Raw genomic sequence first — 12170 nt, 5'->3', positions numbered from 1 at the left:
CTACGCTGCTTCTGATCTAGCTTTCTGTGACTGAGCAACCTGGGAGGCAGCAGATGACACTCGGGCATCTGGGTCCCTGTCACCCATGTCAGATCCAGATTGAGTTACTGGCTCTGGCTCTTGGCTTCAGCCTGGCCCCTAGCCCGGGGGTTGTGGAGATCTGAGGAGTGAATCGGTGGATGGAAGATTTCTGTCTCTGCTTTTCCAAAAAAATGAAAATCAATAAAAATGTTTTTAAAATTAAAAACAAGAATTTATAACGTTTATAAATTTTCAGCTGAACCAATACAGAAAATTATTCCTCTTGGATAGTACAGGGCCATTTTTCAACACAGGATGGGGAGTTAGGATAGACCATAGAGTAGGATGAGATTAATTAAGGCATACAATAACAACAACAGCCTGAACATGTGTGATGTGCTCCTTACACAATGTGTCACTACCCCCAGTGCCTTCTCTCTTCTCCCTGTACATGATAATTCCATAGCGTTTTCTGGATCTCCCTGGTGCCACACACTCATGCAGCACCTGCTATCAGGACTCCCACTCTTGATCGATTGAGACTCAAGGTTAGTTTTAGGTGTCAGCTTTGCTACACTATGGTGCCTAGTTGTTTAACTAAACCTTGGGCTAGCTGCTTTCTGTAAAAGTATGTTTGAGGTGTGATTAATGCTTAAATCAGTAGACTTTGAACAACGCAGATTGGATGAGGCCCACCTACAGTATAGAGGGCAATCAGTTGCAGGCCTTAAGAGAAAAGACTGAGGTCACCCAAAGAGGAAAGACCTTTGCCTGCAGACTGCCATTGGACTCAAGACTGCAGCATCAACTCCTAGGGATTTCTAGCCTGCCAGCTTGCCCTATAATTACATGAGCTAATTCCTTAAATCCTTTATCCATCTATGCACTGCATCATATATATATAATATATATATGCTCTGTATCACATATATCACATATGTGTATTTTGTATATATACATATATCTCTGACATATAAAGATGTAATTTTATACACAAGTACTCATATTAGTAGTTCTGTTTCTCTGGCTAATACAGTAACTAAACAGCAAGGGGGAAATATTTTTTTGCTAATCAGAAGGTAACCTGAAGTAAGACACAAATTTATGTCTTCTTTGCTGTGAGTGGAAATGTGTAGAACAGGAGTGGACTACATCCGATGAGAGTGGGTTCAGGCGACCAAGCATATATTTGGTGTGTTTTGACTAAAAAAAAGAAAACCACACAATGCCTGCCAAGAATCAGTATAAGAGTCAGCACATGTGGCAGTTCAGTGCCATAAGAAAGACACAGAATTGGGGATCAGAAAGCCTTGAGGGCTCTTTGTTTATTTTGATCAAATTATTCACTTTTTAAAATGTTGTTCCCTCACCTATAAAATATAGGTAATGAAATTTACTTCATAGGAGTTTCATAAGAATCGAATGAGGTTGATGTAAAGTGGATCCAATCTACAAATATTAAAATAATTATAACAGCTGCTATTATTATCCTCACCATTGCTACATGTGTAGTATTGGTGCTGCCTTGTGTTTTCATATTTCATTCAAAAACCACTACAATGCCAGCAGATGACATGGACCAGTAAGGATCCTCACAACAGCATAGAGTTAGTGCTATCTTGTAATATCATGCAATATGCTAGTGCCTTGCATATCTTGTCTTATTTATTTCCAGCCACAGTGCAGCGGACATGTTTGTCAAACAAGGACAAGTAGATTCAGAAGATTAAAAAAGACAAAATTATTTCAAAGATAGCCAATAAATGGCAAAGCCAAAAATCAAACCTAGGTGTGTGTGATGATAAAGCCGATATTTTTTGCTTCCTTCTGTGCTGCCACCAATTGCCATTGATGCATACATGGGGACCATATCTGTTTGGTTCCTATTCATATGCCTGGCATGCTGCACAGGTACAATCCATATTTCAATGAAATAAGGAAATAGTTCTTGCAGTTACTTTCTTTACATCTCCCCCATGAATAGTGTTTGTCATACTTGCCTGAATGGTGAATGAAACAGGTTCTTCCCACACTCTCCCATCCACAACAAAGCCTTGATTTGTCCCATCTGTGGCCACGAAAGTAAAGCAGTCCGACTGGGAGTCCCCTCCCAAGTGCTGATAGGCCACATTGCCACCATCCACATCCTGCTGAGTGAAATTGCGTTGAAGCAGCACGGTGCCCTGCAGGTAGAGCTGGCCGTGCTGTGGGAGCTGGGCCAGGAGGAAGGTGAGGTTCTCCACAGGCGTGTCAGGGTCAGCCAGCTGGAGGAGGTTGGGGGACAGCAGGCCCGTTGCCCCCTGGGCCAGTCTCAACCCCTTGTTCCTGGTCACCACAGGCAGGGCTCTGTCCACAGCCTCCAGTGTGATCTGAAACACCCCATGCTTGGTCTGCAGTCCATTGCTGACGATGAATCTGGCAAAGAGAGGCAAGGCAGCCTTCAGCATGGACTCTTGTGTCACCATCCACTGGAATGAAACGATAACAATACACACCTTTACTAAGCGGTATGTCGTGCTGTGACTCACAGGAAAAACCAGGGGCAGGTCCTTCAGGATGCCTTTCCATCAGTAAGCCAGTCATGGCTAACACGTGAATTAACCATTCTAGCCCAAGAGTATTTTCTCACCGTTAACGGAGTACTCATGGGATGGAGCAGGCAAATTCTAACAGCGCCATTTCTCAGGGTCATCAGTATTGAGAATAGCTCCTTATCTCAAGTGAGAATTTCACATCCAACTTGATGCATTATTTGAGTTTGAAGAGCAAACTCGTTATACATATTTATCATTTTGCAGTTGGGAATGTAATAAGCTAAGCATGCATGACTAATGATTGGGGGGGCAACACAATAAAGTGCTGAATAGAACAAATTTGGCTAATTCCCTCTATCCATATGTTTTTATGGTGAATTTCTTAAGGGCAAATAGCACTACTCAGCCATGTAGCTGTACCTAAATCATCTCCTCTTTATGGGCCTTATTTTTGCTCTTCCATAAAAGAAGATGGACCAGATGATTTCAAGTACAATCCGACTCCAAAATACCAAGGTATTTCAAAGAGTTTGTAGGAAAATGGAATTACAAGTTTGTCTCAGCACACATGAAAAATGGAAATCCGCGTGTAGGTTTTCATAATATGCATTTCCCATGAACTTTTTGCAGATCCCGTTAGTGCTTCCACATTTGCTCATTATAAGATAGATGAAAGCTGTACCAGACAAGGGTTCTTTCCCAGATGAAAAGAAAGGTTGAAGAACTTGGTGGGAGACATTAAGGCAGGTAGGAGATAACTCTGCACCCAGGTCAATCTCACAATAACACTGACTTAAATGGTCTTTATAACATTTCGATATGTGATTTATAGGTTAAGAAGAATTAGTACCATGAAATTATGCAAACAAATGCCACGTTTAAACTACCAAGAATTAGAATATTGCTACTCACAAATGGAGTTGACAAATTTACCATACACAAAAGAAATATACTGAGAAACAATCACAGGCTTGTGTATAATCAGTTTTTTTCTCATGTACCAAAGTTGCTAGAAATATTTACAGAACATACAATATTATATTCCATTGATGTGGAACTCTAAAAATGATGTTTTCGTGGACTACAACATTTAATTATATAAAAATTTTCTTTGCATGATTTTTTACGTTTCTTTCACCATTCTGGCTAATTTGACTGAGAAGTTCACTTTATTCCCCGTGAAATTTGCTTTGTCCTGCAGGGTTTTGGCACTGACCTTGAAGGCACCAGGGCCTTGAAACCAGGTCCTGTGAGTGCATCGAGTCAACCAGTCTGTGGGAGGCCGAGGACTCAGGGAGAAGAACAGTTAGACAAAGAGCAAAGAGGGGCTGAGTCTGGCGGAGTGCAGATTTTGCTTCGAAGGTGAGGCTAAGTGACAAGTGCTTTCTCATTATCTAGTTAGGAGGAGGACTTCTGACAAGGAATGTAGGATGTGATGCACAGGACGAGGAAGCTATGTCCAAAAAGGTAAAATTGCTAAGTGAAGTACGACGCAGTCAAGTTTGACATCTTAAACACCTAGACTTGTAAAGCATGTAATCGGTTGGTGTTTTTCCCACAGCATCATTTGTTTTTGTTTTCAGAGTCTGGATAAGGTATCGACCTTCCTTTAGTCTTGTAGATTGAGAAATGCCACAATCTCCTGCAACTAAATCAATCAGCTTTCCTTTTGTAACGCCAAACCATGATGAATGTAGTCTAAGCAAATAGGCAGTTTCACTGCTGAATCACGAGAAGCTATGAAATGAGTTTTTTAATTTAAAAAATATATAGTACACCTAGAAAATATCTGTGGATTCGTCCAACTTTTTGCTCAAGTTACTCACCCTAACGGTTCCAAACGCTGAGTGAAACGCATTTTGGGCTGTAAAATTATGCTCTGATTCTCAGGCAAAGCCTTCACTCTGTGGTGTTGCTATTACTTCTTCCTATTTCCAACCCAGATCATACACCTCCCTGTAGGTAATATAAGGAGGAATCGATGTGTCCTTTCAGTACCTCCAAGTTCTCCTTTGTCCACTTGACCCCTCCAGAAATGCCTTTCCCACCTGCCATCCACTCTGTTTCACAAGCACAGATTCCCAGAGACCCTGGGATCTTCAGTGTGCCCCTGTAGAGATTTTTAGACCAGCTATGGAAACTAAAGGATACAGATTAAATATTGACATCATCCATGGAGCTAAAGTCTATCAAATATCAGCAGAGAGAGAAAGGAGGAGAAGGAAGGGGAAAGAGGAAGAGTGAGACGGGCATCAGAGCACCAAGGTTCACCGTGGGCCACGGGCTCTTTGGGTATCTGATGACGACTTTCCCCTCTGGCAACTGAATTCCAAAAATGCCTTGCAGGTCCTCAGGGCTCAGTCTCAGGACAGCCACGTTCACTGTGAGTGCATGACCTCCGTGAGGACACTCAAGATGCCTTGTGACCCAGGCTGGCCCCCTCCACTTCCCCCCTGCCTGGTGACCAGCCCAGCCACAGTGGAAATGGCCAGGCTGCCGTCAGACAGATGGCACAGGGGCCAGCAGGCTGGGCATCCCCGAAGAGCCAGAAATATGTTTACTGAGGTCGGTGTGCCCAGCTGGGACACCCGGCAGCTGTCAGTGCTGGCCTCAAGCTAATAAGTCAGGGGTGAAAAGGATGCCATTTCTAAGCTAACTGTATTCATGAGTTACCACGCTGACTCCTCCCAGGCAGGGAACTGGCTTCAGAGAGACAGAGGGAAGAATGATGGTTGGGTATCCAGTCTAAAGGAAGCTAGCAGAATAAAGGAGAGCAGGTCAGTGCTGATCACGTCTCTCAAAAGTCAACCAGGTGATCTACAAAATGTCCCCCACCAAAATAACCGTCCTCCAAACACATGCTTGAGATTTAAACTAACAGGGCCGGTGCTGGGGAAGCAGCTGGTGGTGCCAAGGTCCGTTTTGTTTCATTTCCCTTATGACACTCCCCTGGGAAAAGATGCAGCGGGATGCCCTCCGTTCTCATGAAATTTAGGGAATGACTCTCGGATTTATCTGGGGTGCCTGCCTGGTCTGATCTCACCATTAACACAGTGCTTTCAAGCTTTCTGCATTTCCTGGCAATAGAGTTGGCTGAAGACTCTGCCATCTGTCATGGCATTTAAAAGATAAAAATGGAATCATAAATAGCGCCAGCTCCTCCTTGGGAAAAAAAAAAAGTCCAGCCGGCATGTCAAAATGGAGGACATTAGCATGTTCTTTTAGTACCCGGCAGCCTGCAGCTGAAGTCAGCGTGCTAATCACTTGGTGTCATCTGTCCTAAAGCAGGCTGCCAAATCTCTCTTCCAGGCCAGCAGCACCAAACAATGCAGGAGAAATTTATGATTCACAAAATATTTTTGCAGAAGGTAAAACCTGACCATGAAACTCCCCAGTTTAATTAATGCTGCCATATCCTCCATTAAAAAGGGAAGAGGGGAAAAATCCTGTATCATAGAATTTATCTCTTTTTTCCCAGCCAAATTCCTTGCCAAATTTAACAGCAAGCGACATAAATTTAGGTGATTAGATCGGTTGCATATATTTAATTTTTAAAAAGCACCATGATCATGCTTTCATTAAAATGGTCTCTCAGTTTTGGTTTAGTGCCACTTGACAAATAACAGCACAGCCCATGATTGGGTCTGTGAAATGACAAGATTAAAATTCAAGTCTTGGGCAGATGCTAGGCTTTTCCATTATAAATATGTAAAACTGCTGGCCAAATATCAGAATGACACATTGAGGAGGTTCCTTTGTGCAGGCACAAATTCACCATCATTTTTTTGGGTATGACAATATACAATGGAAATGAACTCTCGGCCCCAAATTCTGCTATGATACTCAGTGATGTCATTTTAGGTGACTGCTGCCTCTTGGAATCCTGGCTGCCTCATGCATAAAATGGGAATAACCACATTTCTCTGAAAGTGTTGTTGTAAGGCTTGAGGAAAACAACATGCAAAAGAGGATCTGATACGTTGCCTGATGCATTGCAGGTATTCAATGAATAGGAGTGAACTTCAGAAAGTTCATGGGAAAAATGGAGAGAAAAGAGAAGTTTATTTTGGTGCAAAAAAATCTGAAATCCATGCATAGTTTTTTTTTGTAATACACACTTTCCATGAACTTTTTAAAGACCCCTCACACTAGCTGTCCTACACATATATATAAAAGGATTAGACCAAATCATTGCTTTCCTACCTTTGCTTTTTCTCTCTAGTCCTGTTTCCCAACCTTTTGAAATTTAAGTTAAATTAATATGAAAAGCAGAGAAACAGAGAAAGAGAGAGACATCCTCCATCCACTGCCTCACTCCCCAGATGCCTACCACAGCCAGAGCTTAGCCAGGTTGAAGTCAGGAGCTAGGAACTCAATCTGGGTCTTCAATATGGGTGACAGGAACTCAAATACTTGGCACCATTTATCACTGCTTTCCAGGATGTGTGTTAGCAGGAGGCTGTAATTGGAAGCAGAGTTGTGATTTGAACCCAGGCAATCTGATATGGGATGTGGGCATCCCAAGCAGTGCCTTAACCACTGTACCAAATGCCTGCCCATTTTCCTTGTCCTGAATCACTCCAATATCGCCATCCTAGTTTTTGACATATGCCTGTACTAACTGTACTCTTATTATTTGATATTATTTTGATATTGTTTTTATCTACATACATGAACTTAAAAGAAAACCTTATAACTACTATAAACAAAGTGCTCAATACTAAAACCGTAGTTTATATTGTAGAGTAAATACGGCCACAACCAGAGACAAAGAAAGAGAAGCAGACCCCTTCTCCCAACACAGACCTCGAAAAGTGGCTGCTTGCAATTAACTAGTGAAGCACTGCCCACTGTGATCTTGTCTATGGAGGGCAGACGTCCTAAGTTCTGCTTCTGTAAACTCCAGGCTTAAGTCTGTCCTAATAACTCTGTCCCTGGTACCTCTTTTACAAACATTGTAAAATTGTTTTACAAACAATGGTCCACCGACCATTGGAAGTGTGGTCCTAAGTCATGAAGGCTGCAATTAACCCACCAATGCTGCAACAGCTAAGGTATGATGCTGATGAACTTATAAATATTGTAAGAAACTTGGGATTGTCGCTCAGTTCTCTGGAAATGATTCCAGCTGAGCCTGCTGGTGTATTAAACTACTTTGATCCTCCACTGTCTCTGGTGCCTGTTTGAACAAAGGGAGTCTTCCCATCTCGGATTTTTGTAACATTATAAATACTACAAAAAGTAGGCATAAGAAAACACGTTTGTAATTCCAACTAGCTATCACTGCCTAGTGGTGTGGAGCCTAGGCCTGTAGTCTTTTTGTTAAGAAGGAAAACCTAAATATGAAGAGCTGTTAAGACGTGTTAGCACCAGCTTGAGCCCGAGCCTCTCCTCTCAAACCAACCAGAACGGTGGAGGGAACTGAAGGAGTAGTTTCTACTCTTGGTTCTCTGTGATTCAGAGGTGACACAGTCTTTCTGCTAAAGGAAAACCTTACCCAGAAGACCAGTGCGGGTAGGAAATTAGAAAGCAAAGTTTCAAAAAACAGAACAGAGCCAGGATCAAGCATTAAATAGGGATGAGGAGCTCAGAACCCCACTGGGAGGTCCTGGGGATTCTCAGGGCTCCTCAGAATTCACTCAGAGCAGTAGACCAGACCAGGGACCACCAGTCCTGACTGCCTCACAATAGCCAGGAGAGCTTCAAAAAATACAGACTCCTGGGCCTCAGGCTGTTCTTACCAAAGTTGCCTTTTTGGAGTCAGACCCCAAAATTTGCATTTTGTACTTTCCCTGGATTTTTCTCTGAGAATGCAGAGATGTAGAAATCCCTGGGTTAAATGGTCCTAAAATTCTATTTAATATGACTTTCTATAGATGCAGATTAGGACCATTTCACAGCATAGCCCATCCTTGTATATGGATATTCTATTCTTTATCCCCCTAGATGATTAAATCTAGCCGTCATTTCTCAACTTCTTTAGACATTCAAATCCATTGGCTTCTCCTGCAGGGTCACTGGTTTCTTGAATATGGTCATTAATGTCTTCAGCAGGCTCACCTTCGGGCTTTGATTAGGGAAAGCAGCAAAGGAGAAAAGCAAGAAGTTCAGAAACAAGTGTACAGTTAAAAGCCCTGGATCTAATACATACGAGTTAAGCCAAGAAGCACCCAGCCTACATCAGCAAACAGAAAAAAAAGAACAATGGCTCCTCTCTGTAACTTCTTTCTTCTTTCTACATTATGTTGGGTGTTGTAAACATCAGAGTAAAAATGGAGCCAAGGAAAGAATAAGCAATGACAACAAACAACAAATAGATCAGCTATAATTTTTCAGTTTTTCCTATGTGCCAGGTGTTGTTCTCAGCACTTTGCATGCATACGGTGATTTCAACCTCCCAATAACTGTTCTGTGAGGCAGGTGTTGTGAGCATGATTCCATTTCACAGACGAAAAGACGCAGGAGCTGTGTAACCTGACAAGGCCAGAGTGTGAGTCAAGGAGACAGTAACTGACCCCAAAGTTTCAAACAAAAAACCATCCCGAAAAGCAATCCCTACATCTAATATTTGACAAGTACATAGCAATGCACTAGCATTGAATTGGTTAGAGGTTGATCAGCTAGGTGATTACCCGTTACACAAAGGACATTTATAACGAGAAAAATGAAAATATTCATTCAAGCTTCCTTGGATTTTTTTTAACTGTTGGGCTAGCTAAATCATTTTAAGGGCTCACAAAGCATGCAAACCTCCTTAACTGATGGTATTCACTTTAGCAGACATAGTATGAATTAGCTGTTTACTTACCTATTTATGTATTTATTTGAGAGGGAGAAAGACAGAGAGTAACAGAGAGTTCCCAACTACTGGGTCACCCCAAAATGTCCGCAATAACCAGAGCTTGGCCAGGCTGAAGCCAGGAAGCAGGAAGTCACCAGGTTTCCCCAGTAAGTGGCAGGTACACAATCTGGAGCCATCACCACTGCCTCCTAGGCTGCATTTGGGAGCCAGAGTCAGGTACTGAACTCAGGTACTTCAATATGAGACATGGTTGTCTTAAGTGCTAGGCCAAACACCCACTCCAACAACGCTATTTGAATAGGGGTGTATCAGTAGTATTTGACAGTTGATGAGGCTGCACTGAAAATACAGGAGTATACCACACTTATTTTAAAGCGTTCCTCAAAGATTGTGTTATGATGTGGTGAAAACTATACTGTTTATGGTAGACAAGCCAGTACTCTCAGACCTCCTTCTTAATCAGTAAGATTTGGGCTGGGATTATGTACCATGATTCCCCCAAAGGCAAGTCAAGATTTCCTGACCTCATAGTGGCCCGAGGACCTGAATTTTTACTATGGACCTCAAGGAAGCCAGCTTTAAGAAGTACTAGATAGTAGATCTTCTAGACAGTTTCTTTCACGTTATTCAACTTGAAACAAATTTACATATTTTTAAACGACTGTAGACTTCCATTAATGTTATATCTGCCTTTTCACCAGATTGTTGTTCATTCTAGTGATTTATTTGAAGCAAAATCCTCGAACAGGTGCACAGTCCCCAATTATAACATTAGTTCTATGGGGAAATATGATCTACTTTATGACAACATGATTTATGATTTAGTTACAGGAACACATTGTGTCAAAAGGCAGTATCTGCTTATGCCAAATGTTTACTAATAAATGCCTTTTCCTCAGATAGAAAAACACACTGACAAAAGAGGGAAATCACTTCTCCGTGTCTCCCTCTGCTGTGACCCTCTTCTTCACATTCCTCCTCAGAGAAGGGCTTGTATTTAGATCTGCTTATTGCGCTTATTTTTCAATAACAGGACCTAGTTTCTTGCCTTGCTGCTGTCATTTTAATAGTGTGCTTTCATGTTTCATAGAGTTAAGCAGAAGAAGACAATCATAGCTTTACAGAGCTAGAAAATGACACATTTTTTTCCTCCTTTTTCTTTTTTGTCAAAAAATATGAACTTTTAAAAGTACATTTAAGGAATACAATTATGAAATACATACATATATGTTACATATATAATAAAGTGGTTAGTATAGCCAAGAAATATGTTTCCTTTTCTCTTTCTAAGCATTAATCCAAGGAGGAAGTTCAGGAAAGTTCCCACGAGGCTCACCTGAATGTATCACTGGGGACAGCAGCCTTGCTCCTATGGATGTAGCAGACTGTCTGTCCAGCTATGTCCATCTGGCTGAAGCTTGTAATGGGGACTCCGGGATAGCGGACATATTCTACCTGCCCGTATTGTGGCGGGGAAGTGATGACATAGAGAAGCTCCTCAGGCTTGTCTGTCCCATCCACAGCCAGAAGCGTGGTGGTCGTCAAGAAACCTCTGTCACCATTAGACACCACAAGCGGCTTTGCATGAATGACAATTTCACCTGTGTGGCAGAAGAGGATGTGGTCAAGAACCATATTAAAGCATGTGAAGTCCAAGGTAAATGTAAAAGACAAAGGCCAGACTGTGCAAAAATCAAAACTTGGATGACATAGACAGGTAGGAACAAGTGACATCAATAAAAACATTAGCCAAGAGATAAGGAGACTTATCACAGAAGAAATATATGTTAAAAGAGACTCAATCTCATTAAAAATTATGGAAATGCAAACAGGGTCACAAGTTGTTTCCATCTAATAACACTCCAGTTGTCAAAGATACAGAGGTTTGACCATAGCAAGTATTAAAGAGCCTGTAGATCAAGAGACTCATACATGCAATTCTGGAGGGAGTGTAAATTGGTACACAATTTTCATTATTTTGCAAAGAGTTCAACATTCACATATGCCTTGATCCAGCATTTCCACCCAACTTACACTTGTACCCCAGGAGACATGTACCGAAATGGTCACTACAGCACTGCTTGCACTGAAAATGGTGCAAATAACCCAAATGTCTTTCCACAGGTAAATGGATAAAGAAACTGTGGTCTACTCATACAATATAATCAGAGATAAAATGAATGAACTACAGCTGCATGCAGTAATAAATGTGTAGTTTATTGGGACAGGCATTTAGCTCAGTGTTTAAGATGCTTGCCTCCAACATTGCAGTACCTGGATTCAAGTCTCACCTCTACTCTGCTAATGCACACTCTAAGAGGCAGTGGTGATGGCTCAAGTGTTTTTGTTCCTGCCACCCACAAGGGAGACCAGGATTGGATTCCTGGCTCTTGACCTTAGCCTCAGCCAAGCCCTGGCTATTATAGGCTTTTGGGAAATGAACCAGTGGGTAAGAGCACTTTTTCTTTATCTCTCTGTCCCTCTGCCTCTTAAGTAAATAAATAAATAAATGCACTTTTAAAACATGTGGTTTATAAACTTTCAGGAGTTGCATGAACAAGTCGAGAAAACTATAAACAAAAGCAAAATAATACACAACTCAAGATGGTAGTTTTCTTCATATGGTGGGAGGAGCACACAAGGAAAAGTCCCTTGTGACTACTCCCATCCGTGAACCATGTGGTGGTTGCACAGGTGCTCACAATGTATTTTTTTTTTTTTTTGACAGGAAGAGTGGACAGTGAGAGAGAGAGACAGAGAGAAAGGTCTTCCTTTTGCCGTTGGTTCACCCTCCAATGGCCGCCGCGGTAGCG

At 41.8% G+C, this 12170-nt stretch overlaps 1 protein-coding gene across 12 annotated transcripts in view; it reads right to left on the bottom strand.

The window, feature by feature from the left end:
• FREM1 (FRAS1 related extracellular matrix 1) overlaps positions 1-12170 on the bottom strand; it is a 301861-nt gene that overhangs the window by 43140 nt on the left and 246551 nt on the right. For all 12 annotated transcript variants that reach the window (XM_062208226.1, XM_062208223.1, XM_062208232.1 and 9 more), the window contains 2 exons: positions 10694-10958; positions 2022-2436 (listed from right to left, as the gene is read on the bottom strand). In XM_062208226.1, the coding sequence (XP_062064210.1) occupies positions 2022-2436; positions 10694-10958 (680 nt within the window). The remainder of the gene's footprint in view (positions 1-2021; positions 2437-10693; positions 10959-12170) is intronic.

The sequence above is a fragment of the Lepus europaeus genome, chromosome 12 (assembly GCF_033115175.1).
Source record: "Lepus europaeus isolate LE1 chromosome 12, mLepTim1.pri, whole genome shotgun sequence".
Lineage (NCBI taxonomy): Eukaryota > Metazoa > Chordata > Mammalia > Lagomorpha > Leporidae > Lepus > Lepus europaeus.
Note: the sequence above shows the minus strand (reverse complement) of the source record. Positions and strands in the feature narration are given on the sequence as shown.